The sequence below is a fragment of the Leuresthes tenuis genome, unplaced genomic scaffold, assembly GCF_036924035.1.
Source record: "Leuresthes tenuis unplaced genomic scaffold, fLeuTen1.0.hap1 SCAF_11, whole genome shotgun sequence".
Lineage (NCBI taxonomy): Eukaryota > Metazoa > Chordata > Actinopteri > Atheriniformes > Atherinopsidae > Leuresthes > Leuresthes tenuis.
Window position 1 is genome coordinate 7,451,127 of NW_027325365.1, and position 27,333 is coordinate 7,478,459.

The window sequence follows — 27,333 nt, forward strand, 5'->3', positions numbered from 1 at the left end:
GTTTCTTGTGTGCTCTCTCGCCCTTACAGCTGGAGCTTAGCCGTGGACACATCCACCCACTCACTGTTTAGTCTTTTGTCCTCTCTGAGCATGTTTTCAAATGTCATCATGATGACAAGCAATGTTGTGAGAGCAGAGAAGACCAGGCTGCTTTTGTGTTATAGGCTCCTCAATGGGACAGACAGGCGTGCACACCAACACACTGCGATCTCACCGACACACGGGCATTCATTTACTCACGATCCCTCTCGGTCTCACACTCTCTTGATTGTCTCCTCTCTGTCTCCCTCTCCTGCACTCACAACACACCATTGGCTGGATTAGCATAGTAATGTGCCTTGTTGCATCACACTGCCTGTAATCAATTACAGCCGGTCATCCAGTGTCTATAGCGGCAGACATTTACACCGGTCTGCTGTTTGTTAATCATGTCCAACAGCATTTCATCTTTAGACTCTATCAGTCTGCTTTTTAAAAGAAAAAATAGGGCGGAGGGGTGTGTAACATGAAAACCGTCGGCATCAGAATTACTCTAAATGTCAAGTGTATTAAATGTCCTTGGTAAGAATTTGTCTCGGTGACGCTGACAACTTTCAGATTCCCTCCTACTTTATCAGACGTAGAAGATGGGTTATTAAAACTGGACATGTTGCAGATTTTCCAATTTTGAGCCGCCAACAACATGCATTTTATTCATGATAACTATGTATGCGCACTCATTATTCAGCAAGTAAAGGAAAATAAGCACTATTTTTTGTTTAAATATTCAAGTTTTTGCTTATTTGTCCAATAGTCGTCAGCTAAATGCCTTCTCTGTTTTCAGTGTCTCGTGCAATATGACAGTGCTGCACTACAAATGTGATTGTGGTGTTTGGAAGTTTAGATACCTTTGACTTGAAGGCCATAGTAACATAATATATTCATAGCCTGGCTTAAATAAGAGTCCACATAGATTTCACTGCATTTGTTTACAGGCAATGCTGTTTCTAGATAATCTCCCCAACTTGCAATCCGTATTCACCTTCCTCAAATAGAATACGTAACTCTCCTTGCACACACATTGACGAGGATGTGCGTTCACATCCCTTTCTGTCTACCTCATCAGATTGCATCTACTTACTCTTAACTCCCCAGATAGCAGTGTCTATTTGCCTGCACGTTTGACTACACGTCTGCCGCCTCCACCATCAAGCAAGTTTTGACCTCAATTCATACCCAACTGTATATTACTGAGTCTGCTTCTGCAGCTGCAGTACGCATTGTTCCAGACTGAGGAATCTGATCTGTCCCAAGTTTCAGAGGTCTGATGCATTGTTATTCCAACAGTGTGGTACCGTAACCTTTAAATGGAATCCCTGTCTGATCATGATGGCACGTGTCAGTTGGGGCATCAAGGAGCTAGAGAGCCAAATCTGACATTTGTTCTTTTAGTCAAGAATTGATCAGAGAAGGTTTTACCTCAGAGATGTCTTCACATGAGACACAGAGCACCTGAAATATCAGCGGCAGCACAGAAATATGAGCAGTGTTTTATGACAAACATTTTCTCTATTACATCTGTAAACAGTCTGTAACAGTCAGAAATATGTAATTTTCTTCACTCAACACAGTGGGCACATTTTGTCTAAAGAACAATATATCATTGTAAATTATTTTAGTAGTTACGATACAAGAGTTTAGGTGCATTCACAGCATCCATGTTACATAGTTGACTCTCAGTTACCATCATGAAACCAGTAAATCTCTTATCAGTAAGTTGTTTTTTATATGAACCTTCAATCTTTTTAACGGCTCAGCTTCAGGATTTTCCACTAAATGTTACCATGCTCGTGCTTTTTACTACAGCATCACAGCCTTTACAAAATTATATGGAGACTTCACAGATGCTGCACAAATAATTGATGAGCAAACACTGGTTTATCAGTTTGTTGGTGTATTTGACTTAGTGGTTACTGTGGAAACCTGTCCTTGCGGGATCCACACAACACATTAAACATATCTTGTGGTAAGGGTTGTGTGAAACTTTTAAAGAACAGAAACTACAAGATGTATATATATACAAGCGTGCTTCAACTCTTAACTAGTGCATTTTATTTCTAGACCACAGCGATTTGTTTTTATGTTTTTTCACTGGTTGTTTGAAACACCTTGACCTCACCTTCTAGACAGTTTGAGTGGCACTTTTAAGCCACTTAACCCAAAATGTTCCAGTTGAATAGACATCACTGTTGTAGAGCTGGGCAGGCACCTTCAAGTGTAATGTTGTGTGCAAGGGTGCATGTGAAGTGTTCATGCGGAGCAACCTCTCCTGAATAATAAAATGACTGAGTGTTTCTTTTCCATATACTTTGTCAATTTTTTAAACCTTTAAACAAAGATAAAAACAGAAACAAGTTTATAATATTGGCTTTTGCATTCTTAATCCCGATTGCACTCAAGCTTATGCTGTTCTACTAAACCCCACTCTGTGACGAATTTAAGCATTTAATTTGAAGTTTCATTTCATTTGAGTAAAACTTTATAAATTTTGCCTTTGTTTTTAAATGTAATTTATTTTCAGTAGAAATGGAACAGCAGTGACATTTTACAGTTGAGGGCTGGAATATCATGTGCAGTGTTTGGTCAATTTGTCCAATTTCCTCGGCTGTCCCCATTAGCCTGAAGGCATTTGGGTATTCATTTCTAAGTAGTGGCAAGAGTGGCAACTAGGCTTAATTCATTTACTTAAGAGCTTTTCACGTGGGGTTTAAAAGTTAATAAGACGATCACTCCGTAGTGCATTTGATTAAACCCTGTTAATTACCCCAGGTATAATGGGCTATTAGCAAAGGCCTGGTTGTAAAAGGGCAAGAATGAGATGATTGTTTTTTATGAGGTTCTTTTTGGTAACCTCTTTCAATGTCAGGATAATATGGGATATTAGATTGTAACAGAGTTTCTCCTGTGGTGTGATACACTTGGGAGTTACAGTAGTGTTAGGTGTGTTTAACCTGGGTGATTATTTTGTGGGTTTTTTTCTTTCTTCATTTCTTTTTGTCAATTTAAATTGGAGTCATTTGAGCTACTTACCTCCACACGGAGACACGAGCAGTAAAAATGAGTCTACAGTACAGCTAAGTAGGTTATTGTAGCTGCTGCAAAGTGAGCTTTCTTAATTCATGATATATAATAGAATAACAACATAAAATACTCTGTTCTCCCTTTTTTTCTGTTTTCTTCTTCTACAGGCATTTTCTATTTAAAACGGGCACAGGTACGACACCTTTCTTTGGCGCCGCAGCCCCTGGTTACACTATGGCAACGGGGACTGTTTACTCCACGCCTGCTCGCCCTTTGCCCAGAAACAGCCTGTCCAGGGGAGCTTTCAAGTTTAAGAAGTCACCCAAACATTGTTCCTGGAAATGCACGGCCCTGATCGCTGTTGGCATAGCAGTGGTACTGTCCATCATTCTCTGCTACTGCATAGGTAAGACTCAGATTGGATTATAACAGCTTAAACATTTAGCAGATTATTAATTATGGTTGCACGGCAAACATCAGGATATTATTCACTGATTATCTGCTCTCAAATAGCAAGCGGCTGTTAAACTTTTAAACCAAAAGATTTTTGTATCCCTTCAATTCTATCAAGGGACTGTTCATGTCTCTCTGTCTGTCTCAGTCATGGACACATGCCGGTACTGTATTATCTCATTTTTACCACCCTTTTTTCCCCCACAATTCTTCATCTATTCAGTTGAAGACACATTGGCCTCAACAATTTAAGGCTACGCTCCTACTAACCTGTCATCTAAAACTGTCTTTCAGACTGTCATGCTGCAGCTACAGTTTAAGAAGTTCTCTTTCTCATCCTTTCACAGATCGAGTCACAGTACAAAGCTCAGTCCATGTTTATGTTTTGGAGCAGTTCATCAGATCAGAAAATCTTATTGGCAGGCTTCTCCAATATTCAATGCCGACTGTGTGTTTAAACCAAAATTCTACCCTTTTGAATGTCAATTTAGAGTACAAAATCTAAGCCTTCAGTTTATTATTTTTTTTATTAAAACTTTCAAATATTTCACTATTAGATGGATTGTCCTTGTCTCTGTGATATAAAATAAATAGATAAATAATGACCATCTGTTCATTCACAATTAACTGTATCTGTAAGCTTTGTTACCGCCTGATGAGGCGATGCAGTACTATTTTACCTGTCACATGAGTTCACAAAACCAATATTTTTTTGTCCCAGAAGCAGTGCATTTTTTTCTCCTTTAGGGAGTGGAAATGATCTGCCTCAGCATTAGACAATTGTCTTCTGGTCAAACGTAACAAAAGGCTGACAGGCTGCATGAGGTGAGGTGGCATTCCTCTTCCACTGCTTTTTTCTTTATGCAGAAACTGCAGATGGCCTGATATGATTCGGTCTATCAGACTAAGCCTTCAGTTAGAAATGCAGACATGGCATCAGTAGAGTTGCAGAAGACTTCCCTGTCTGTTTCCTTTTGACAGGAAGCTGCACATCATCCCCACACTTTTGATTGCCAGTTCACAGAACAATAGCCCATACATGTCCACTGGAGTTTTTGTTAAAAAAGAGGCACAGAAGGACCTTCAAATGACACAAATTGCAACTTTAGAATGGAACACAAGTTTGGGAGCTGAATTGTTATAAAAGAGAAAGCTGTGTTAAGTCTGTCTTGAAATGTTAAAAAGACCTTGGTTCATAAAGTCTTTGTTGTACTACAACCAGAACTCACTTACTCTGTCAAACAAGAAATGCTTTTATCTTGGTCAGGAGGCTAAGACACTCATCCCTCAACCCCCCTCCTACAAGAAGCCTTTGAATGTTTCTTTGTTTGTTTATTTTTTGTTTTTATTGCATATGTCAGAGCTGACTTCTTGCTAACCTTTAGAATTTTGACCACAGCAATAAACCTTTTACAGATTCATCTTTTCTCATGCCCTCCCTTGTCATCCAAGCCCTTAATCCTTACACTGTGCCTTTCTGCCTGAGCGGATATATAAGTATTCAGCCAGCTTGGGGGCAGAGAAAATGTGACAGAGTTGTATAAAGAGAAATATGGCGATGTTGGGGAGATCCTATAACCAGTGCTTTATTGCTGAACAGAGAGGGAAGTGCTCTCTTGGAGGAGAGGTCATAAATGTGCAACTTCTGTATTAATATTCATCATCCCTTTATTGACTTAACTATTTTTGTTACTTCTTGTGGTTCATATCATATATTAGTATGAATGTGTACACATATATGTTGCTATTTTCTTTTATTTCTGAAGAGCCTTGAATTATAACAGACCTGCTCGATTTACCCAGGGAAAATGTCATTTGTTCAGCTGTTGTCAAAAACGGTTCCAGCATATTTGATTCATTTGCATCATTTTCATCTCAAAAATCACGAGCTTGTATAATTGTAGACTTATTGCATGTTTGGGTTTTTGTACTGCTTGGACTGATTCCATTGTGCATGCCTGATGCTTTAGCTCTCTAAGAGCTCACGTGTGTGTTAGTGCTTTAAACAGATACAGCCCTCTGCCACTTGCCTCAGGTGTCTCAGAGTGTTTCCACAACTTCCCCTCTCTTTTATCCACCGCCAACTCACCTGCCAGGTGCAATGACTTAAATAGCGGCGCAGTGCACTCATACTTTAATGCTCTTCAACTGTCACCTCTCACAGCGCCGTTACTGCAAAGATAAACTCACAGACAAATAAAGGCACAGCTGCATCTGTTATTTTCTAAATTGGACTGTGTTGGAAGTTTATGACAGCATATAACTCCATTATTTTTCCTATTTTTTCTATTTTTATTCATTTGAAAAACTTAAGTCTCCACAAGCAGAACAGAAAAAAAAATTGGACCGTTGCTAATCGGCCGCAGCAGCTCCTGCAATTCAGATGAAGCAAACCTGCTGAGGTGAGTCTTTGCCGTTCCAGCTCTGCAAACTGGCCTGATTGCAAGGATTTCAGTGATTGTTCGGATAGAGAGAGACCAATCAGGAACGAGTCCAGCTTTGATACTCTGACTGAGTGCAGAAACACCATGTGGATTTTTTGGAAAAGCTCAAAATGTAACTGCATAAATAAATCCAAATGTAGTCAATATCGCCTCTGACTATGTCTGATTAGATTGCTCATCTTTCTCTTCATGTAACATTTTCATTTAAATATCAGACAAATTTAGAGAACTTGGTATCAATAAAATTGATTAATATTGTCTTTAGATAAAGCATAAATTGTTTTTTGTAGTCATTTGCTTTGTCCATCACAAAGATGTCTAAATCTTCTTCTAAACTTGTGGTTTTCAGATAAGTTTTTACACTGTAGACATTTTCTCTAATTCTATGACTAAGGGACAAATGACAGTACTGGTGCCATCAGCTCATGAGTGAAGAAGCTAAGTGTGCTAAGAGACTGCTTCTTAATTCACTAATCAAACTTGACCCCCATCCCACCCCCAAGATCAACAGAAAGAGACACTGAGCTTGTTTCAGTTGCCACAGGACTATAAAACAAACTCTATGTTGGTCAGAGTTCTGATAGAGAAGTTGTTTATCCATTTGAGGTTGATGGAAACACTGTCCTGGAGAACAGGGACATTTTAGCGTTCAGTCGTACAGCTGATTTCTAGGAATTCCCCGGGGATGTTTGTGTGCAGATATTTTCCAGCATAAAGTGTTTATCTCAATATTTTACGGCTGTTGAGCTCCCAGTCGTTGTTGGCACTCTGCGTCTCCAGATGGGCCACTTTTCTCTCTGGTAAATGGACACATTTTTTTTTTCTTCTGGCCATCGGCATAATGTCACCTGCATTAGAAATACTAATGTTTCATACTGTTTTGGTTTCTAATACCCTAGGCGGCTTAGATGAATATTTGTATTTATTTTACCTAAAAAGAAGAAAAACAGCTTTTCATATCTGGCAAGCCAAGTGCTCTGTTTGTCTGGTGGCAACACAACCACGTGACCAAGATGTGGGGATTAGCTGCGAGAATTGCTGGGGGGGGGTTCTTGGGGCCATGTTACATTTTATGGTGCAGGAGTGTTTGTGCTTCTGTACACGAAAGCTCTTGTGGATGTCAGAGCTCAAATAAGCATGTTGTGAACTTACAGATTCAGCCTCTCCTTCATGGTCAGTGTGGATGTTCCACAGGGCAAATTTTGACATCAACGATTAGAGGCCTGCTTTTCCAAGTTTCCTGCTCAGGAAGAGAATCGCTCATGGCCCATAAATATTAATTGGACTGGCCTAGGCTGCCAAAATAACTTATGCAAATTCATAAATTGAGGGCTATTCACCTCAAAGCAATTTGTTGATGAGGTAAGTGGGGTTTCAGACCCTGGTGTATTGAGAGCTATGAAGGGATGTGGGGGGCAGATTTTGGTGGCTCTGATACACAAGAGACGCCATCTCATGCAATTTCCTCTCTCGTGGAAAGGTTGTGATACAAGGGGACAGAAGTGTAGAGCCAAGAGCCTCTGCACTTATCGTGTTAAATGATGTAGAGACTACAATCAGGAGCCAGCCCAGCAAAGGTGTTTTTCAGACAAAGACACTTTTGCCAGGCTTCTTTTATTTCTTTGCATTTCTTTAGGTTAGATGTTGTCACATTCATTTTTAGTCATCCTGGCTGCTTGGCCCAAGGGATGGCAGTGTCGGTCTGTTAGCTTGTCAGCCAGTCAGGTGCTCCCATGGGCAGATATTTCATTTCCATGTCAACGTTTGGTATTTGTGTGTGCGTGTGTGTTGGAAGAGAGAAAGGTTGCTTCAGTAGTTTTATCATCATTCAGTGTGATCCTGTCCCTTGTGCTGTCATGTGAGGTCTTAGGTTTTCTCCCTGAGTCTGACTCCCACCTCTTTCTCTGAATCTGAACAGTGTTTCCTCTCTGACAAAAGAAGGGTGTTGTCCATACTCAGAAGACCACACTATTTAGTAAAAAAAACTGCTGTATTAACTCTAACAGTTCTAAATGTGAAAGTGGTCCATATTTCATATAACTGATGAGAGATCAGCAAACATACCAAAGACTCTGCTTCTCTGTCTGCCTCCGTCTGTCAGAGCCCAACTCATCTTACAGTTCCTTTCTCTTCTTAAAACACCATTATGAAATATTTTCATTAGAACTTCACTCCTTTTTTATCATGACCTTTTCTGCCTCTGATATTACTAATAACATTTAAACTTACTTGATGTTCCGGTGCACTAAACAAAGACTGGATGTCTCTTTTTCTTTGATATTTCAACGGACCTTGCTGTCTAACAAACAGATACAAACACATATTATATACTGTGACAGGAAAAGCAACTCTTCTTAACTGAGCTTATGACTTCGAATGTTTTCTGTCAATATAGAAATGTCCAGAGTGCTGTGAAACGACCTTTAACCTGTATTTTATGAAAAAGAATAAAAGTCAGTTGAGTGACAAACTATTGGAAAGTTGGAGTGTTGGAGAGAGTTGGTGTTGAAATCTCCGCAGGTCACCATGAATGCATTATGTTGTTGTGATTCTATCTTGGCAACAACTGAGCTGATGATGACACATTCAGCCTTGGCAGGTAACATAGGTTATATCTCTTAGTAAACAGCATTCGTGAAAACTAAGATCCAAAAGTTCACCATCCGGGGTGCATAGACTCCTTCTCGGTAACATATCCAGGATTACAACATCTGTTTTTCACAAACACAGAATTCCTCCTTCTATGCTCTTCCCTCTACGTCTCTATTCTCTGTCTGCATTAAAATCTGAAAGCCAGGTAGAGAAGAATTGAAGTCAATACATAATCTTGCCTTCCTGATCCTGATGTTCTACATATCCAGCTGCTCCTCTTCCACTAGTATGGATTTGGGGTCTTATTCTGGGATTTTATTAGGCTTTGGATAGCTCAATTTTCCATTTTTTTTACAAACTATAACAGATGTCAGATGACTTCCTTCAAGCATGCAATGAATTTTATTTTTTTTTAAACAGTGTTTTCTGCTTAAGTAAACACATTTAGTCAAGATAGGTCAAGTCAAGATAGGTTAAGAATAAAGTTCCAATTTGACCAGAGCTCCTGCAACTAGGTGCTATTTTTGTGCCACAATTCCAGATCAGTGCAGGTTATTTCTAATGTATTTTAGAAAAAAATGAGAGTTATCTGTAAGGTAACAACTTCTTTTGACAGCATGTATCATCTGTCATTCAGCATTTCCTTTGATACAGCATGATGTCATGTTTTCTACCTGTCAGCTTAGTGACAGAGGGTTTTTTTTTGGCATCAAACAGGTGCATCATTCTAAACTTTTTCCCTCTTTTCATGTTTTTTGTGAAGCTCCACCTTTTATTGTGTAAGTAATGCCCTGACCTGTTGTAATTTGGTGCTGTCAATCTTTTTGCAAGAGGAGTTGTCATTTTCTTTGGTTTTCTTTTTCTTTTTTTTTTTTCTTTCAGGCAGAGGTTTTACTTTGGTTAATGCACCATGACCTCAGTTGATCCCTGCAATTTTGGAACCGGTTTAGTAGAAAGTCTTGCCTCAGCGAAAGGCAACTAACATGTTGGTCAAAGAACTGGAAATATCAGTGCTGGAGAATGGTCTTTCTGTTGGTTGGTGTGATTCTTTTCAAATTATGTTAAGCTGCAGACAAGACTCTCTGGATTTCCAAACCTGAGGATTTGGTTTTAATTAAATGCAGGAAGTGGATTCAGCACATTTAAAAATGTTATTAATACCAGCGGGAACTGGTATATTAAAAACAAGACACAATCTCAAGATTCGATAATACTAGTTTCAGTGACCTGTAAGTACTCTAGTAGACATTACCACATTATATTAAGTATCTGGTACTTCTTGAAGAGCACTCTCTTTAGATGCAGCCTAAAGTTTTGAGACTGATTTTGTTTTATGGTAAAAATATTATTCTTTTGATCATTTCTGTCCATAGACAGACAAAGTACAAAAGCAGACATGCAGAGTGTAACCAATTCAGATATGCCACTGTAGCACATGGTAATAAGTGTGCTCAGATCTCACAGGTTTTCACATTAGGTGGTACAGACGGAAAAGTCAGAATTGTTAAAACTATAGATGAAACAATAAGAACTTTCTCCTACTCGTGATAAAGTTTGTTCGCTTCGCTGGCAACAAAAATGGATTCTGAGACTGAGGATGATTTTGACTGAGTTCACTGGATACCCAAACACTGTCATTCAAATCTGCATTATGTGACTGAATTATCTGAAATTCAAGGCTACGCTGCACCTGCTCATTTGATCTAACAAGGACAAGAGCGATGTGCAGTCTCAGTCAGCAGACTAAACTGGTGCCAAGTATTTTCATCAGGAGACTTTTCAAAAGGCAAACAGGCACCTTATTTCTTAACCAAGTATCTATTGACACACTGTTCATGCTTGTTTCCCATCTTTCTTTTGGTTTCCTTCACATATGATATTCTCGCTGGCCCCAAATCCACCTCTCAGTTATTTGCCGCAGTCGATATCCATCTTCCCAGCGATGGGTGTTGGAGAAAAGTTCCTCTCGCAGATCAAATGGTCGGAAATCAAGATGCTTCCTCAGCATGTTCCTTGTCTAGTGGCTTTGAAGGAGATTGGCCCTCTCGCTGCGCTCACAGAAACACCTCAGTTTCCCAAAACAACAAGAGCACAGTTTGATTGCATCCAATTCTGTGACAATAAAGCAGGTTGTCTGAATGAAAGCGAGACACGTTTTAGTTATGTAAGAGAACTAGAGGAGTGCCGCAGCGTCTCACCCTCTCACTTCCATCTCCTGCTGCGAGTGTCTTTTTCAATACACTGCCTTCCACTTTGGAAAAAGTCTCTCACTTTATGCTTCCTCTTCTATCTCACTCTTTCACACCCATGTAGCCGCATCTCCTTTGTATTAGACTTGGGGAGTTTAAGACTTTCCCAGTGTATCTTGTCTGCTTGTCTGAAGTGGAAGCTTTGTGTCAAAATAGAAAGTCAGCCTGCTGCTCTCTTTGAAGCAGTAGCTCTTGTAAGCTGACAGTTTCGAACCTTAATGAACAGTGCTCCCCAAGGAAACATGCCACAGTATTGATTGAAATGACTTTTGTCTGGCCGGTATCATTGCTGTGTTTACACAAAAGTTACCTGTGGCAGGCTAGCCACTGAAAACGAAATGTGGAATAAAAAAAAAAATGTTTCAAGTTAAATTGCTGTTTTTTCAGCCTGCACTGAATCTGTCCACTGTGCACTCCCACAAGTCTTTTGTGCTTAAGTGGCTTGATTGTTCTTGTGCGACTGTTTGTTTATTTGTTTCAGTTTTTTACAAGCCCACACAGTCTCTTTTTTTATGTGTGTGTATGTGTGTTTCACAGCAATGCACCTTTTCGGCCTCAATTGGCAGCTCCAAGAATTGGACAACCAGCCAGCTTTTGAAAACGGAGGAGTTGGGAAGACCGGGCCCACTCAGTCCAGCATTGTGACTGCTTTGGCTGCCGATGGTGAGGAAAAAATATTGACGTCTAATGCGCAATTATTACAGTTAATTAATTTAGAAAATTGCAATTCCTTTTGTCAGCCTCACTTTATAGTTGACTATGTCAGTGTATTCTATATTGCTTTTTGAATATGCTAAATTTTATAATTGAAGGGCTGCATTATTTATTCTCAGTAATGCAATTCTAAAAGTCATCAATAGATAAGACAACTTTGAAGCCTTAATGGGTAGAAAAACCTTAAACCTGAAAAGACTTCAAACATATGCTACTAAAGAACAGAGAAACAGAAGTACATGCAGTTTTGTCCTTGTGTTGGTTCACATGGCTGTGGTCAGCGTGAGCAAGATTTGAGGCATTCAAGCATTTCTTACTTTCTCTCAAAAAGATAACTGTACTTTACTGTAAATATAGTGGAAAATCATCACACAAATGTTGTTCATAACTGATGGGGATGGCAATTTTGTCAGATGATGCCTTGCTTTCAAAATCACAACCATTTTGCAGCGGTTATCTCTAAATGCTCTGCTATTACCCATAGGTTAATACTTATTCTTAATGGGCTACTTTTCAGTCTCAATTTCAGACTCATTTTGTTGTCTGATAGCAGAAGCAGAAAGAAATATGGATGACAGCAGCTTTATTTGGAATTTGGCTATCCTAATATACTGCATATGTGAGCGCAAAGAGTAGGAGACAGATGCAGACACATGTAAAGGGCTGACACAAAGCAGAAAGGAAAAGCAACTTAATGACATGAATATGCTATATGCAAATATCATGTCTTCGTATTACATTAAGCAACTTTTTTTTAAAAGGTCCATAGCTGAATATATTTGGAAATAGTTAGCAAAACTGATTTGCTGTCATCTAGTCTGACCACTGCACTGTGATCAGGAGAAGAAGCTCATATAGTCCATTTGATACCAAGCTGTGGCCAAAGATGGACTCTGTAGTTTGTGTGTATTTTCTGTGGTGACACATAAAGGATCAACCAAACTGAAAAAATGTAAGAAATTACATATCTATAGTAATCAGTACTCTTTATTCATGGGATAGTCTCCTCAGATCCACCACTGTTTTTACAAATAATGTTAAGCCCTGTGGGCCTGCAGTAATGATAATGGAAACTCAACCCTTACCTGACTTACCATCTATAAAGGTGTTTCTCCAATAAAGAGTACAGAACTGTAAAGCATTGTTCAATTCGGCACAACTCTGCCATGCTTCATTTCACAGACAGTGTCCCCTTACCGTGGGCAGGATCAGTTGTTTATTGGCACAACGATTGTGGTGACAGACAAGACAGTTAACTTCTCTGTGTGTGTGTTTGTTAAATTACGGATACTTTCATTCAAAGGAACTTACAAGTCAGAAATATAGAGGAGTAAAGAGTATTTTTACAGACTTAGAAATAATGTAATGAAATAAGGAAGTGTATAGATGTATTTGCGCTGCTGCAGGGAATTGTTTATCCCCAGAGGGGTTGAATCTGTCTGACCAATCAACGCTTTGCAGTATTTTCATGTCACCGTATAGTATCAGCTCATTTGGAACCATGGCTGAGTATCAGTATCAGTAAGTAGAAGCAGAAGTAGACCCTACAACAGAAAACCCCAAAATAACTTTTGAATATATAAAATAAAAGAACCAAACTGTGCTGTACTGTGCTGGGCTCCAATAGTGTTGCAACATAGTGTACATAGCACCATCTGTAAAAGAAACAGAAACTAATATTTATTGCATTCCTGCCATTAGATCCGTCCAAATCCTACACGCTGGAAAGTATACGTCCCACTTGAATAAGAAAGCTTAAAACTTTGGGCTTGTCTTTACTGTAAAATTCGTCAGCATTTTTCTAACAAAAATTAGAACTACATTTGCTTTTCAAGCTTTAAAGAACCAACACACAATCATTGTATGCAGGCTGAAAAGAATATACCTATACTGAGTCCTTTAACCCAGTCTTTATGGTTTAAGGGATGTTTAAAGCACCAAATTGAAAATTAATTAAATGAAAGAAAGTTTCAATTTAACATTAAGAAAGACAAATTACAAAGCAAAACAATTGGCCTCCACACTCAGCTTAGTGCAGAGCCAGGAGAATTTATAAGCATCTTTCACCCTTTGAAAATCAATTGACTGACTCCAGACAGCTTTGTACTCGCTAATCATAATCTTGGCCCGTTGTGTATTCATCAACAAGCAAGCAGGCCATCTCAGCTCACCTTTACTGCAAAAGCCACCAAATGAATCTCTAAGCACAGTGCAGTATTTAAAATGCATGGCCACGACAGAATTAATTGAGTTGAGGAGGCCAAGCAAAAGCTCAATTGTTTAAACTCAGCTAGATTTAAATCCTCATAAGTAGTGCTAATTAAGATAGCATGAGGCAGGTTTTGGACTGTTTAAAGGCAATCAATAGCCAGCTATTATTCTCCCCAGAGGTAAACTTGGCTTCCAAGCCTCTCTTTGACTGAAGCTGAAGTGACAGGCAATGGCCTCATTACACACCCAATACTGAGGCATGCAAATAAAGGAAGTCTGGCACAAACAGATATACTCACAGCTACAGCACATGTGTCCACATACAACAATGCTTCTATGGAAGTGGAGCTGAGCAAAAGGTTTAGTTGTTTGCATTGCTCTGTATCATCTGCACACATTCCTTCCTTAGCCACAGCTTTAGATGGCACAGACTTTAAATGCTTTATAGATTTCTCTTCTTTACAATGACATTTGTTCTGGTAAAGACATGATGTTGTACACCTCAGTTTTCCATGTCACTGTGAACCATATTACAGCCCGAAAAATATTGGCACTGTAAGGACACTGTTGAAGGACAGCATTCAGCAAATTGTTTTGATTTGCTGTTATTGCTCTGGTAAGGTAGCTCTAAGTGTATCTGACAGATTCCATTTACACCTTATCTGATTTGAAGTCTCACTCTATGAACCACAAGGACCACAGTAATGATTGGGGATTTGGCCTGTTAGAGTCTTATAAAAAGACAATTAGATCTGGTCTTCCTTTTTATTTTTTTAGTAAGCAGCAAATGACAACAGTATTCTTAATCCTGTCATGCTTGGTCACAGCTCATTTGGAGGAGATAAAATAATCTTATAGTTATGGCCTTGCTTGAATAAGGAAGTGAGATTACACTGGAAAGCAACATGATGAATACAGAGAATTAAAAACAAAGATTGCACTTAAGATGTGAGTGTGAGGGTTTGGTTGATGTATTGCTTTAAATGCTATATGCTATTGCCATAACTTTTTTTCTGTGTTTATGCTGTAACATCTGGCATATAATTAGTGCATGGGCTTGTGTTTCTGTCTTTTAGGAAGATTCAGTGTGCTTCACCCAGAGAACAACTCCATTGATACTGGACAGGTCGACATAGGGAAGAGAGTGGCTCAGAGCGTCCCACCTGGGGTGTTTTGGCGATCTCAACTAAGCATGGAGCAGCCACGCTTCGTAAAGTTCAACATTTCGGTACAGAAGAACGCACTGATTGGAGTCTATGGACGAAAGGGTCTTGCACCATCTCACACTCAGGTAAAACATGTGTGAGCGATTCTGATTAATGTATCTGTGTTCAAAGACACTGTGGTCTTTGTTTTTCTTTTAGGTGCTATGCTACTTGAGAACAATGCCTTTTTACAGTATGATCAAAAAATATAATCAAAAAATGCTGCGAAGCACGCAAACAGTTTGTTAACTAATGAGACCAATTGTAGTGGTTTTGAAAGTGAAATTTCCTGTTCTTTTCCCATTCATAGCTCAGTTGTATGGGTTAGCCTTTGCCATATTTTAGTTTCAATATTTTTGCTTTCAGTGGGTGACACCTCCTGACTGCAGGTCGGTCATTTTAGTACCTGGACTTTCTACATAGCCATGCTGTTGTAATACTTGTAGACTATGATTTGACATTAGGGGCATTTACGTGACACCAGAAAAAAAAAACATTGTGTAACAAATTGCTACTCAGCTGACTAAAGGCAGTTTTAAAATACATGTAAGCATAGTCTAGTTGAATTCGTACAAAATTGAGCTTCTCAAAAACTGGACAAAAGTAATCAGATAATCCAGTTGTGGTTCCAATTATTGCTGCATGTATAGGCACAATTAGGCTAAAATGGGCTTAAGTGCGTTTCACATGTTGGTTTCAGGTACTTCTTCACAAAGTGTAAGTTTATTTTCATACAGCTAAATTCCATGCAAAGCTGCTCCTATTCACTTAATTTTGTGTTTCTTTGGTCATACAGCTAAACATGTCTGAAATGATGATTGAAAAGGGTCACAAGGATCAGGATTCATTGAAGCTTTTCCAGTGTGTTGTACTACTCTAATAATACCCTGACTTTATAACCCCAGCATTATCAGACTGAACCCATTCAAGTAGCGTAAAGACAACGTCTGGCAGTGAATTCGGCTATTATGGATGATAATCTCCCACAGAAAAAGTTAGAAGCGTCAAAATGTGTTGAACTTTCTTTGTTGTTTTTTTGCACACACTCTACAGTAGCCTTGGGCATACTTGATTGTGCTTGTGTACATGTATACTGGAACAAGGATGGTGCTCTAATTACCTGAGCAAGTCGAGCTGTAACTGTAGCTCTGCTAAACGGATTGTCGTGCACCTCTATACCATCAGAGATGCTGGTATTTGAATTGCACTCTGATAATACAGCTGCTCTCTTATGCAACCTTTGAATACTTATTGTCAGTGATTTCCAAAAAAATTTAAAATCTTTTATTTATATATACAGTATATATATATATATATACTGTACAGTACCGTATATATTTGTATTAATCTTTTATTTCTGGATGCAGAAACAAACTGTGTTCAATAACTGTGGAGTGTTTTTGAGCCCATGCAGTGATTTCCACTACAGTATTCTGTCTGTTTCTGAAACAGTGCTGCCTTAGGGCCCAAAAATGTTCACCATTCAGTATTGTTTTTTGGTCTTGTCCCATGTGTAGAGACCTTTGTGATTCTTAAATGAAATTGATATTGTTTACTGTATATGTTGAAATCCCATAATTCATTGCTCTATTACACAAGAAAATGTTCCTCTCACATTGCTGACTTTAAATATAAATTTTTTAGGGATACATTACGTTCTGCTTTGGTTTACATGATACACACCATTTTTTTGCTTCACTAAGTTGGCTTGTGTGTGGACATGCGCAACTTTCTTGAAATTTCCTCCTTTGGCAAACTGAGCTGTTTGCAAAATGTCTTACTTGTCTTTTAGATGACATTTTTTGGGCATCTAAATGCCTGATGTGTGCTGATGGTGATGGAAGCACTCAGACAATGGTTATTTTCCACCACACTTGACGGAAAAAGCTCTTAGCTTCACCTTTTCGACATTTTCTCTTTGTAAAGATGGGCTTCACTCAAGTGCAGACAGTTACAGCCACACTTTGATGGAACAAAGTCTGATGTAAGTAACACTTGGTGAGCTGGATTGCACTTCCAAGGGGAGAAACAAAAACATGGTAACCAAGCAAAATCAAAGTCCAAAGGGTACTAATTAACAAGACGATACTTTCTGTCTCGAGTTATTGTTGTACAGACACTCAAGCTTATCAATACTGGACATTGTGTCCATTGTACCTACTTCTAAATTACATTCTGTTCAGGTACTGGGGGCACAAATCAATGCATTTACTTAACTGAGCATGAAAGACCTCAATGAGAGATATTGACTGTTAGTTGTATTCACTGCTTGGAAGACAAGACAACATTTAAGTGCAACAACCTTTCCACCTTCCTCAAATATAGACTTCCTCCATCTGCTATTGAGTGTCTGTCTGTGAGGATACAAACCAGACAAGTTGGAAGAAACAAACTTTTTTTTTTTATTCAAGGTTTGCATGCAGTCATACAATTCAAGTTCATTCAATCTAAAGGCTGAGGAATTTACAGGCTCTAAGCATTCCTCCTCTATCCACAGAGCATCCGGCAGTCTCTCCACGCTTGGTCTCCTGACTTTTATTCACTGGTATTGTCAGATTGAAATGAGTTGGGGAGGCTTTCACACCAACTAATCGAGATGTATGCACTTGGCTAGGGGTTTAGGGCTAGTGGGATGAACTGTTTTATTACTTCCCCCTCAAGTCAACAACACAAAGAAGGCAACTTCCGCCAGGTTAATATCCCCGGCCTGCCCCCTCTATCTAACTGAAAGGGGTTGAAATCTGAACGTTGACTTTGTTGCTCGGGTCACATTCCTGATTGCTTTAAATCTAGTTTTAATGTACCACCCCCCATCTTTCCACCCAGTGGAGGTACATTGTGTTTCCACAAGGTTGTGAATTTAAGGTCCATTGATTCAAAGTCTGACCATGAAAAGGTCAAAAAGCAATTAATAGACTTAAACACTATTATAGTAAATGTGCTGGAATTTAAGATTTACATAGATCGACCTATTTATTCTACAATAAATTTTTTAGACATGAGTTTTCATAAAATTTCCCTTATTCAGACACTTGTCTGAAATCAAATTTGAAATGTTTAGCTGTGTGTCACTCAAAACCAGTGTTGCATCAGAGCTATACACAAACAGTCTCATCACTGCATGTGAACTGAACCTCTTTAAAAAAAAAAAAAAAAACAGCTACAGGGCCAATCTGTATGCATCACACTCTTAAGCAGCCCACAGAATCTTTTTGCTGCCTGAGCGTTCACTATAGACTCGGTACATCTGTGTAGCTAACAAGTGCTTAAGCCGGGGGATCTGCTGTTTTCATCTGCCGTGCTTCTCTGCAGCCTGTAGCCTGTTTGGGGATTGTTTGCACTGTATGCGTTACACTGTTTTCTGCTGCTGCTCTCTGTACTTCTCAGCTCCAGTCAAAATGAGGTTCAGGTGTTGAGCAGGTGCGGTGAGAGCAGATGCACCTCTTCACTCATCGGCAGAAATAACTCGTTGCTTCTTGTTTACCCTGTAAATCAATGTTTGTTTGAAAAGATAAAAGTGAAAAATAGAGATATGATCATGATGAATTCTCTGTGTAAAGAAAATAAAAAATAAAATGTCCACAGATGTTGTTTACTGTTTATATTAGTGGATATGTCTCTTTGGGGATCTATATATACATTATGACAGACAACTATTGGTATAATTAAAAATCCATGACACAAAATAAAACAATAAAAAAAAAATTTTATGCACAGGTGAACCAGCACTGAAACAATCTGAATTTTAAGTATTAGTATGTGCACTCTACAAGATAAATGCTACTTTAACAGACTGCAATAACCACTATTCTTTACTGTGAACACCCATCAGAATTCACAATATATTTTTTGTGTTTGCCTCAGAGCCATATCAGTTCAATCAGTGCACAAACACCTCTCCAGACAACAGCTATCCACTTCAAATAACTGCCACTGAAAAATCAACATTTATTATACTTGAATATTTGCTGTGTATACAAACCACTTCTGGCTGTGTCTTGTGTTGAAACTTTGCATAGCTCCTGTCAGGCTGGCTTTCACAAGCTGCATACAAAGCATCCAATATAAAAACACTGCACCTTCTTTTTGAACCCTCCTGCCACTTTCCTGTCTGATTTGATTAGACTGTCATTGAAATAACAATCTCTTGCATCTGCTTGAATCTCTTCTCTGTGTTGTTTTGCAGTATGACTTTGTTGAGCTACTGGACGGCAGTCGGCTTATTGCCAAAGAGCACCGTGCTCTGGGCGAACCAGACACGAGGGTCTGGCTAGAGCACCCAGTCACTGTCCACCAAGCTGGATTCATCCAGTACCTTGACTCAGGGGTGTGGCACTTTGCGTTCTATAATGATGGAAGAACCGTGGAAGTAGTCTCCTACAACACCATCATCCAGGGTACGAAGATACACATCTGCTGGCTAATGAGTGTGATTGGAATGATATGTAATGACATGTTTGGAAGACTTTAATTTCCTGAAACAGCTGTGCCTGCGTGAACAGTTAGTGTTTGAAAGTCTGTCTGCCACACAAACCAGCCTTTTAATTTTTTTTTAAACTTTGAGCCATGCGGGAGGTAGATTTAGATTTCTATTCCAGGGTAGTGGATTATTGTGCCTGGCACAACACACAGCATTGATCCTTCCCCCCTAACAACCTCTTCAATGTTCTGAAGTCTGTAAAATTTCCTCATAGGTTTTAAGCTTGGAAAACACTAAAGTTGAGTTAACTTTCCTTTTTTTCCCTATTTCCTTTGGGGAGTTCCATTGATCCAGCCTTACAAATATGAAGGTATCGATGTGTGAGACCAAAATTGCTTGGGTCTGACACTGGCTCAATGAACATCCAATACAAGCTAGAGCAATAAGATAAAAGTTTGCCCTCTTAACACAGATCAAAATGAGGGTGTTGGTCTTCTGAGGGTGTGATTTATGAGCGATGGTCTGTTGAAAGAACACAAAATCTGTCTGTAGGATATGTCAGATTAACTTCAACTCAGAGAGGATTTGAGTTGTAAACACTCAAGAGATTGCATGGCTTGTGTGGGCATGATCAGTCATTCAAGGGGCTGGGGTGGTGCTGAAGCAGAAGAGGAGACAGGAGGGAAGGAAAATGTGTCAAGAAAATTGAATTATTTGGTCTAATTTAAAATGCCTGTGTGGCTTTTGCTTAACATGACTTAGATGGGAACAGTCAGCATTCAACATACTGTTATGGAGGCTTAAACCTTAGTGGGACATGGACAAACAGCTGTAAATGTATGCCATGCCTGATATAAGCACTGCAGATAACAGATGCTTTCACATCCTAAAAAGCATTAAAGCAAAAAAGAATTTGGGCAATGTCTTGCAGTATATGTGCTGTTGTCAAATGTTCGATTAAAGAGGGATTTCAGATTTCCTCTAACATGACAATCCTATGAGTTATCAATAATTGCACACCTCTGTACCCACAGAATCTGTGACAGAGTGCACACACAACTGCTACGGAAATGGAGAGTGTGTGGCAGGATCTTGTCACTGTTTCCCTGGATTCATTGGACCATACTGTTCCAGAGGTAATTACTCAGAGTTTATGTTTATCATAAAGGGTCATTTCAGGCTTATCAGTTCAACGTCCCGTTGATGGAAAATTGAACCAGTTCACCAGAATTTCAAAAAGTGTTTTTCTTTGTAGCTCAGCCAGGTCTGTGCTTGGTTTTGATTTTTTTGCCCAAGTTTTCAGATTTTTTGGATTTCTGTTGCCACCCCAGTACAAATTATGTAAAATGAATGCTGTTCAATGTGTGCATTGAAATCTGAGGGGAAAAAAAATCAATTTCTATCTCTGGAGCTTGATTGATAAATTGCCTGGACCAATATTAGTTTACATTGGTATACATGGTATGGGAGGCTATGAGAAGCAAATTTCATTTGAGACTGTTTGGAAACTATCTCAACATTGCATTGTGTTTTAGCTGGAAAGCTCAAGCTGAATGTCCATAGCAGGCAGCATATTTACATATCGTGTTTAGCCACAGCCTGTGTACAGATTTGAATGCTTTTCTTTATGTAGCTTAAATGAGTTTGAGGTGTTTCATCCTCAGTCTACCTTGTAGGCATTCAGGTTTTTCCTTCATAAACCTTCGTCTGATTGTCTGACTTAAAAGTGTTATGTGTTCTTTGTTTGAAGTAATAATTTTAGATGATTGTGGTAACAAGAGCAGCAAGTTCAGCCAACACACCACAGTACAATTCATTCATAATCAGTCAGTGTCTTGAGATCTGTAAAAACACTGATAACAAATAAAAATCAGGTTACAAAGGTAGAACTCACAGACACTGTGAGCTGTGAGCTTCAGACTTATTTTTCCACTTTCTGTTTGACTTTTAACTGAGAAACATCTTGGACATCTTTTGTCTGACTTTTGGCTGACTTGGATGTGGATGAGGTTGAATAGTCCAACTCCAGCTTCCCTCAGGTTGCAGCGAGAGGCTACTCATCCCAGATGCTAAAGGATGAGAGGGAGTACACCCTAGACATGCCCCAGTTCATTACAAGGCTTTAACCCTTTATGACCTGGAGTGTGTCATTTTTTCCCCTCTGAAGCCTGGAAAGATGCACACTTTGCATCAATATTTTCAAGACACTTCATATTTTTATGCATTTTAAAATTTTCTAGACCACTGTCCTAAACAAAGAGTTAGTTTTACTCAGTGAAAATAACATCCATATGCTGAACATGTAGTTTTATCAGGTAACAAAAATCTCTATATACTAGCAACTCCAAATAAACTCCATACAGTTTTCTTCCCTTTGACAGAGTCAAACTGACTGTTTCGGATTTTCATGTGTCTGATGTGCATTATGTATTGTATCTATTGTATTATTATTACAATGTACATTATGTAGATAAAGATGTTTTGCTTTTTAGGATTTTCCCTTTAGGTAAATGTGTTATTTAGCTGTTTGCCCATGTAAAAGGTCAGCCTGCAGCGTCTCATTTGTAGTGCATGTTTTTACTTGTTTACTTAATGGCATGAAGCACATTTGTTCAAAGCCTGTCTCTTGGCTTTTTTGACACACTCTGAACAAATAATGAATAGCAGCCTTTGCTCCTTGTGCGTTTGGATCAATTAGCTTACCAATCGGAGCAGACTTTACTCATTTGGAAGAGGAATATTAAGGAGAAGGAGACCTAGATTGAATGTTTTAGACAGAACACTACAAGATGAGCTGTAACGATGTACAAGAAAAAAATTACATTAAAACAATTCAACATATTCTTGTTTAGCCCCAAAGTAAAATTACAAACTTGTATATGAATGTATTTTGGGCTCTTTCAAACCTGATATCTCTCCTCAGCTGCCTGTCCCGTGCTGTGCAGCGGTAATGGCCAATACACCAGGGGGCGCTGCCAATGCTTCAGCGGCTGGAAGGGTACCGAATGTGATGTTCCCACCTCCCAGTGTATTGATCCTCAGTGTGGAGGACACGGACTGTGCATGGCGGGAAACTGTGTGTGCAACGCTGGCCACAAAGGAGTCAACTGTGATCAAGGTAATCCAGAAAGAAAAACTCTCCCTCCTGGATTAAGAGCGGATGGATGTAACAAATTTCTGCGACGCTCAGAGGGAATTGACTCACTCAGTTGCTGAAACAATCAGTGTTTTCGACTTCACCAAGCAGATAATGCTTTGAATGTTGTTATTGATATTGTGTGTATAAATTAACTCCCTCTTAGTGTTAAAACCACATCAGGGTGCAAGCTTGAACAGATTGTACATGGCCCATTGATGCAGTCACCTACTGGAGGGCTCCACAGATGACGACACCTGTTAAAATCAATCAGTACATGGCATCTGTTTCTCAGTTTACTAAGAAAGGGCTGCTCTCTCTTTCTTGTCAACCTCTCCTCCCACCCCTCTACCCCCTTCACTCCATTGCATTTAACTTTATCGATCCTCTTGCAGATAAAAGGCAATTATCAGCTCAGATTTACATGTGGGAGTTGTTGACCTTACATGCAAAAAGCTATTGAGTTGACTTAATGAATATGTTGAGGTCTTCTTTGAAATAAAGAAACATGGGGGGAAAAAAAACAAACATATAGGGAATGAGGTTGCATCAGTAGTTGCTTGCAGAAGGAGCTCTTATTTAAAAAATTGTTTCAGGTAAAAGCTCCTTATCTATGCCCCAGTAGATATAGAAATGCACAGAGCAGCCAGCTCAAGTGGAAGCACAAAAACATTGTTCTAAATTCTCCCTTGTTAGTAATGGGTTGATTATGTTGGTCATAATTGCCAATTATTAACCTAGATCAGCAGGTTGAGCAGAAAATTGTTAATTGTAATTGATTAGATCGGTCTAGACACTAATTGTGCTTTGTTTCTTAATGCCTATAATGGAGCATAATTATGCTGTCTCTGTTAGAAGTACCCTATAATATATCGTACAGGCGCTAGCTGAACATAGAAAGGAAAATTACTACCGGACAACACAAAAGACTCCAAAATTTTCGCTTTGACTCACCAACTATCATCCGGTACTCGAGCGCTTCCACTCTAAAAATCCCTTTTGGCAGGTGGAGTATTCAAAATGGCCAGGGTAAATAAGTATGTTTGACATCCTGTTTAGAAGTGGTAAACTGACATTGCTGTCATCCTCGCTGTGTGTCTTCAGTGGACTGTGTGGACCCGACGTGCTCCGGTCATGGAGCCTGTCATCATGGTGAGTGCCACTGTAACCCGGGCTGGGGAGGGATCAGCTGTGAGATTCTGAAGAGCACTTGTCCAGAGCAGTGCTCCAGTCATGGCACGTTCAACACCGACTCAGGAACTTGCATCTGCGAGGCCAACTGGACAGGAGCCGACTGCTCTATAGGTCAGAAAGTATTTCTTTTTCTTTTTTTTCACCATCACTTAAATTTGTTATGTGTCTCGTTTCATCACTTTAGGTTTGCAGCAAAGATATTTATTTTATGTTGATGAATCTGCTATTTCTTTCCCCATTAATAGTTTGCCCAGTGAAATAAATATGTGGAAATTGGGAAACACTCAAGATTCAACACACCTTAAATTGCTTATTTCATGTTAAAAATAAATTTAATTTACAAGCTCACTCAAAGAAAGCAGCATTTCAAAAACCAGAGAAGCTGAAATTACAGCAGGTAATGTTTAACCTTGTAATTTGAAAAATAGGAAATTATTCATTCTTGTGTGAATTGCTGAGTACTTTTTCTGTTGACTTAATTAATCAAGAGTTTCAGCCATAATGAAATGTTAGTATTTTGATTGAATATGGCAGTTCTGATGTCTTTTAACTCTTTTGATGTTGTTACAGCAGACACAAAGTTGGCCATTTTTACATTCTGATTAAACTTCACAGAGTTAACTCTGCAGTCTTGCTTCCATCCATCCCTTTTTATTGATGTTATTGCACTGATGTTGTCTGTAATCAGTGCAGCCAGATCTGCAGTGCCATGTCTTTTTTTTTTAATACGGTTTGTGTGGGTAAAGTTTCAGTCATGCTAACAAGTAATTGGAACATCTCTCTGTATTTATTCTAAACAAACTCCCCTCTCGCTGTGCCAGACACCAGGTGGCTAAACGGCAGACGTATACGCTTTTACTAACTGGCTGTAAGGTGAAATTAGCCATCAGTATGTCTGCATGTGGGTGTCTCATTAAGAAAGTCAAGGGGAAATTGTTTAACTTCGGTACACAAAAACAGAAGAAATTATGAGGGAAGTGAATGTGATGTATGGTTTCATTTTTAACGATTAACAACATATCACAATTTGGGGTTATTCATCATCTCTGGCTTTGAAATATAATTAAATGCACATGAAGAAGAAATTATTTTCTGAAATTAATGTGCCACAATTTGGAAATAAATCTCTGAATCAATCATAAATCTTTTTATGTTTCAGTTTTCTCCTATAGGTAAGCATTTGGGACACAAAATTATTAATATATGATGTCCCACTGATTCATGTTCTGAGTCTGCACCCGTGATGATGAATGGTGGCCTGAACTGAAGTTTTACAATGTTAAACTACTGTCAGTGTTATGTTTTATCAGCATAACTGCAGGATCACATAGAGAAATGTTTTATTTATTTTAACAGCACAACATTTACAGTAAAAGATGAACACAATTACATTTTTCATAAAGATTAGGATGTGTTCCCAATGCATTTGGAGCAGTTAAAGATAAAAAATCAAAGGGAGTCCTCTATCCAGACAAGAAGAAAAATATGAAAGGTTTTTTGACACCACACCAATGCTCCGAAATGCCTCAATGTCTCGGTTGTTCCCCAAGCAGGAGTGAGAAAGTAATCTGAACCGGTCAAAGGAAACAAACCCAAAGGCATTGTGAAAAGACAAATGTTGACTGAATCTGATAGCCACTAGTCACTCATGCTTGGAAAGTTTGTAGAACAAACAAAATGACTGAAGACAGACTGGGACACAAGTCGTACTTCGTTCATGCATTATCTGTTCTTCACTGCAGTATGAGACTGAAAAGCTGCTTAGCGCTTATAGTCTTCATTAAGCGACAGATAAATTCTTGTCACATCTGTTTTTTGTTTTTTATTTTCTAACAGTTTGATCACTATTAAAAATACAACCCCTTCAATACGTTTTGGACTAAATAACTCAAAGTGTGAGTGTGATCACACTCTGAAAGTTGGGTTATCATCAATTGTATCACGTGCCGATTACATACACAGCATATGCTAATGACAAAACTTTGGCTCTTTGTGTTAGTTTTGTGTAACCGAACATATGTTCCTTGTGTGTGTGTGTGTGTGTGGATTTGGAATGTAAATAGATTTGTTCAAAACATTTTTCCCAAAGTGGAATCATCTTAGGTAGCAGCATTTGGTTCTGTAGAGAAAAAGAGGCAATTTTGTGTTCCCATCTGTTGCAAAGGAGCCTCTTCATTTGTCACCAGTGGTGTGTTTCATGGGTTTTCCTTTCGACACAGGTAGATGTCATGTTAGTTCAAAGGCTGGCCCCACCCATCTGCTATCTGTGCCTGAGATTCAAGTGATTTATGCACTGTTTTCCCTCTCAGGGTAGACACATTCCCTGTGTGTTATACCCCAAGAAGAACGCATACTGAGTCAAACAATTAAAACCAGAAGTTTCAGTTTGTTCCCATTAGTATAAAAATGCTGCTAACTATGTTTTTCTTGGCTGAACTTAAGGTGAAATTTAAAGCACAAAAGACGGCTGGATAGTGATTGTGACTGGATAGTGATTGAAATGATAGATCCCTTTGCAGAACCTTTAAAGCAGCATGCAGCCAGTTTGGTTGATGCCCAAGAAAATAGAATGATTGTTAGTGTGAACAGGGCTTTTTTCTCCTTTGTCTCAATTTATTTTCTTTTTTAAAGAGAAGTCATTTGCTATTCTCTTAGAGCTTTTGAAATTTCAGACACAATCCAGTTGCGCAGCAAGACTTTTGAAAGGCTTGTCAATAGCGGAACTGACGAGGCTGGCCTTGGGGCAGTCCAAAAGTTGGGGAGTTTACCCATCTAAATGGGTGGAGGATTCCTTCGTAATTAATGCTGCAGTACTTCTTCAATTAAATAAACTTTAATTAACAAGAGCCTAGCATGGATCGACCGCCCACAACCCCAATCCAGCTCGAGTCAGGGGCATGTTAAAGGCAGATAAACACTTTTTCACTAATGAAAAATTGATTGCATAGATTCCATGGGAAGGAGGTATTCCTTTGGAATTGAATGACTCCCCTCCAGAGGCACGCTTAATATTCTACAGTGTCTGCTCAGCTTAATCAGAACCATCCAAGGTCCCTCAATCGAAGAAAAAACTCTATTCAGAGGGCTGGAACAGACAGAGGGTTAAAAAAGCCACGGTACAGGAGATGAGTACGAGCAAAGAAGTAAGGGTAGATTGGCTTGAAAAATGAAAATTCATTAAAAAAAAATAGGTGGATACTTTATCCATGACTTAATACATTTGGAGCTGGATACTGATGTTGACTAATTTCTTAGTCAACATCAGTATCTTAGTTACTTCACCCTGAGGGCTATACCAAGTTTTCAAAAAGTCCCAAAGTTTTCTGCTGTGGATATATATACATTTCCTGGGGCATCTCACCCCTTAAAATTTGGGGGCATACTTGAAGTGCTTTCCTCAAGACGGATTTTGTCACATCAGAAAGCTTTGTGACGCTGTTGAAAAAGATTTGTCTGAAGCTCTTGGTTCCTGCAAGTCAACATTACTCACTCTCTCCCATAAGAGCAGCCACAGCTTGTTGAGCATTAGCTTTAGCCTGTTACAGACTGATTACATACACAGAATTCAGTCATTTGAATTTTCTGATAATATAGAGCAGATTCATAACAGCTGCTCTACTGTTTGTAATGCTCCATATTTTAAGAAAACATGTTG

At 39.0% G+C, this 27,333-nt stretch overlaps 1 protein-coding gene across 5 annotated transcripts in view; it reads left to right on the forward strand.

Moving 5' to 3' along the window:
- The window catches only part of LOC140317744 (teneurin-3), a 140,187-nt gene that overhangs the window by 62,209 nt on the left and 50,645 nt on the right, over nt 1-27,333 (forward strand). For 4 of the 5 annotated variants that reach the window (XM_072395247.1, XM_072395248.1, XM_072395249.1 and 1 more), the window contains exons 5-11: nt 3,228-3,466; nt 11,336-11,461; nt 14,800-15,014; nt 19,115-19,325; nt 20,383-20,484; nt 22,272-22,466; nt 23,589-23,789. In XM_072395247.1, the coding sequence (XP_072251348.1) occupies nt 3,228-3,466; nt 11,336-11,461; nt 14,800-15,014; nt 19,115-19,325; nt 20,383-20,484; nt 22,272-22,466; nt 23,589-23,789 (1,289 nt within the window). The remainder of the gene's footprint in view (nt 1-3,227; nt 3,467-11,335; nt 11,462-14,799; nt 15,015-19,114; nt 19,326-20,382; nt 20,485-22,271; nt 22,467-23,588; nt 23,790-27,333) is intronic. The other variant, XM_072395251.1, reaches the window with a different exon arrangement.